This window comes from Nicotiana attenuata, chromosome 12, assembly GCF_001879085.1.
Source record: "Nicotiana attenuata strain UT chromosome 12, NIATTr2, whole genome shotgun sequence".
NCBI lineage: Eukaryota > Viridiplantae > Streptophyta > Magnoliopsida > Solanales > Solanaceae > Nicotiana > Nicotiana attenuata.
Window position 1 is genome coordinate 1,563,374 of NC_032000.1, and position 3,464 is coordinate 1,566,837.

Genomic DNA, 3,464 nt, shown 5'->3' on the forward strand with positions numbered 1-3,464 from the left:
GCTTGGCTTTGTTCGAAAATTCCACCACAGCTTGCAAAAGAGTGCTTTGGACACATCATGTAACGACCTAAATCCTATTCCTCCTTCTTCACATGGCATACGTAGAGTATTCCATGATGCCCAATGCCTACTAGAACCCCTAATAGAGCTACTCCAAAAGAATTGAGCAAATAATTTATGGAGTTTGTTAATTACATAACTTGGAGGATTTACAGCTGATAAAAGGTGAATTGGCATACTCTGAAGAACATGTGCAATCAGCACTGCTATACCCCCTATCGATAGTAGCTTGCCTTTCCATGACTGCAACTTATCAAGAACTTTAGTAATAAGTCCTTGGTAGTGATCCATCTTTCTTCTTGAATAAAAAATGGGACATCCCAAATATGTGAAAGGGAAATCTTGCCTCTGAATGCCAGTAATCCCCACCACCTTGTTACTCAATTCAATATCTGTTAAATGATGCATGTATATGGCTGATTTACCCTTGTTTACCTTCTGTCCTGATGCTGCTTCATAAGCATTGAGAATCTGCATCACTAACTGTAGGGAGGTAGCATCAGAAGAGGTGAAAATGATTGTGTCATCTGCATATGCTAGGTGATTAATCTTTGGACTTTACTTAGGTAGGCCAAATCCACAAAAGTAAAGATTCAAGTGCAAGAATTTAGGCCCCTCGACAGTGCTTCTGCAGCAATAATGAAAAGTGTTGGTCAGAGTGGATCTCCTTGTTTTACCCCCCTTGATGACTTAAAAGATCCATGAGGCTGGCCATTCACTAGTATAGAGTACCAGTTGTTCCCCACAATATCATAAATCATGCCAATGAACCTTTCACAGAATCCAAATCTCCTTAACATCTTAGTCAAAAACAACCATGATAGCCTATCATATGCTTTCATCATGTCAAGCTTAATCACTACATTTGGCCCTACTCTTGTTCTAAGCCTAATGTCTGTGATTATTTCCTGAGTGAAAAGCACATTTTCGACTATACTTCTTCCTTTAATAAAACCTTCTTGTTCTTCAGAGGTCAAATTAGGAAGTAGATCAATCAATCTGTCATGGATCACTCTTGAAAAAATGTTATTGACAAAGTTGCTCAAACTTATAGGCCTCATATCAGAAAAGCTTACTATCTCTTTTTTCTTGGGCAATAGTACCAGATTGGTATGAGTTATAGTCTTTTGGAGTTGCCTACCACAGAAAAATGCACTCACCATCTGGAAGATATCTTCACCAATAATGTCCCAACATGTCTGGTAGAATGCTCCTGTATATCCATCTGGACCACCTGCAGATTCTGCATTAAGTCCAAACACTGCACTCTTGACCTCTTCTCTTGTGGGCATACTGATCAGTGTTGCATTTTGTTCTCCATTGATTAAACATGATACATGATCCATAATGCGAAAATCAGTAGGGACCTCAAATTCACAGAATTGTTCTTTAAAAAAATTGACAGCTGCTTCTGCTATTTGTTCCTCCTCCTCTAACCAAATGCCCATGTTGTTTTGTATTCTTTTGACTTGTAACCTTTTCCTTCTCCCATTTACATGAGCATGGAAGAACTTAGTATTCATATCCCCCTCTTTGAACCATGCCATGCCTGCCTTTTGCTTCCAAAATTCCTCTTCAATTGCCAAATATCTGATAAGTTGAGCCTGCACTAACCTCAATCTTTCCCTATTTTGTTGGGTTGGCCTCTCTTCAAACAGTCTTTCATGAACCAGGACAACCTCCTCTAGACTTGCTATCCTTTAAAATATATCCCCATATGTTGTTCTGCTCTAACTAGACAAAGCTTTCTTCAGTTTCTTTAGTTTGTAATTGAAAAGGATGAAAGGATCTGCACAGAAGTCTGCCTGCCAATTAGCTTTAAGCACTGCCTTAAAAGAATCATGTTTTACCCAGAAATTTAGAAACCTAAAAGGCTTCTTAATAGGAGTAGCTTCAATGTCAAACTTCAGGTATATTGGACAACGATCTGATCCTATTTTAGGTAAATGAGTAACTTCTAAACCAGGGAACAACTGCTGAAATTCCATGTTAGCAAAACATCGATCAAGCCTTTTGAAAATCCAATCTTCCTCTGCCCTCCCATTCCACCATGTAAAAATGCTTCCTTTAAAGCCAAGATCTGTTAAGTTACAAGTATTTATACAATGCCTATATTCATCAACTTCATTTAAAGAGACTGGTAAACCTCCAAACTTCTCTTCTTCATCCCATATAACATTAAAATCACCGCCTACCAACCATGAAACTTCCATATCTTGGGACATAGCATACATAGAGTCCCACAATTCAATTCTCTCAATCTCATCACATTTTGCATACACTAATGTAAGCATGAGTTCCACGTGAGTTTCTGTGTGAAATAATCTAAGTGTGAGCTGTTGCACCATATTGTACACAATTGTAACTTCATATACTTCATCAACAAAAGCCCAGATTTTATTGGATATGTTCACCACTGCTGTAGCCAAACCAATTCTCCTTCTATAATTCTCCATTTTCCTTGATTGTTGCATTGGTTCTAAAATCCCTATAAATTCAAAGTGGTATTTTCTGTGCATTGTTACAAGCCTTTCAAATGCTTGCATCGTATTTACAGACCTTACATTCCAAATAATAGCATCCATTATTGATTATTGGATTTAGTTAAGGTCCTTCTAGTTTGCACCCCAGTTGATGGAAGACTAGGGATATCCTTCGACTGCTTTTTCCTTCCTTTATTTGCTGATTTGGCCTTGTCCATGTGCCTAGGAGATAAGTCACCTTATCTTGCAACATTACGAAAATTCTGGGCTATGGACTCTTCATCAAAATCATTACCCAATCTATCTGCATCCTCTTCTGCACCATATTCAATATCTGCAGCTGTTGCCAATTTATTTGACTTCTTCTGCTTAGAAATCAAGTCCCCAGATTCCTTCTGTTGTTTCACCATTGTGTTTTCCACCGGCTCCTTTGTTTCAATCACAATTGCTGTTTGTACATTGGCCACTTGAATGTTCCCTACATCTGTACCGTCTCCACCATCCTTATGTACTGGTATATTATTTCCATCTCCACCCGGATCTCCCATATTAACATCAGTATTTTTAGTATTCATACTATGCACATTAGGATTACCTGTATCAGTCTGGCTCTCATTAGTGTTTTCATTATTCCCTTCTGCAGCATCATCTTTGTTTAGTGTTTTCTCCTCATTGTTCTTAGTAATATTTGCATCCCCATTTACACTTTGTTCTTCATCCTCTAAGTCAAAATCAGAGTCCCTTTCATCTTGCATTCTATCTGGAATTAGCCCTTCTTCTGGATCTTCTTCTATTTGATTAGACCAAAGCTTTCCTCCAGACCGCTGAACTCTTTCACTGCTTTTAAATTCACCATCCCTTGGTACAGCATCAGTAGCATTCACCTTTGCAGACATCTTTGCCAATTCTCCTTCTACTCTA

The 3,464-nt window shown here is 38.3% G+C and overlaps 1 protein-coding gene across 1 annotated transcript; it reads right to left on the reverse strand.

The window, feature by feature from the left end:
- Positions 1,791–2,645, reverse strand: LOC109235809. The gene has a single exon (XM_019402062.1). The coding sequence runs from the start codon at positions 2,643–2,645 to the stop codon at positions 1,791–1,793; it is 855 nt and encodes a 284-aa protein (XP_019257607.1).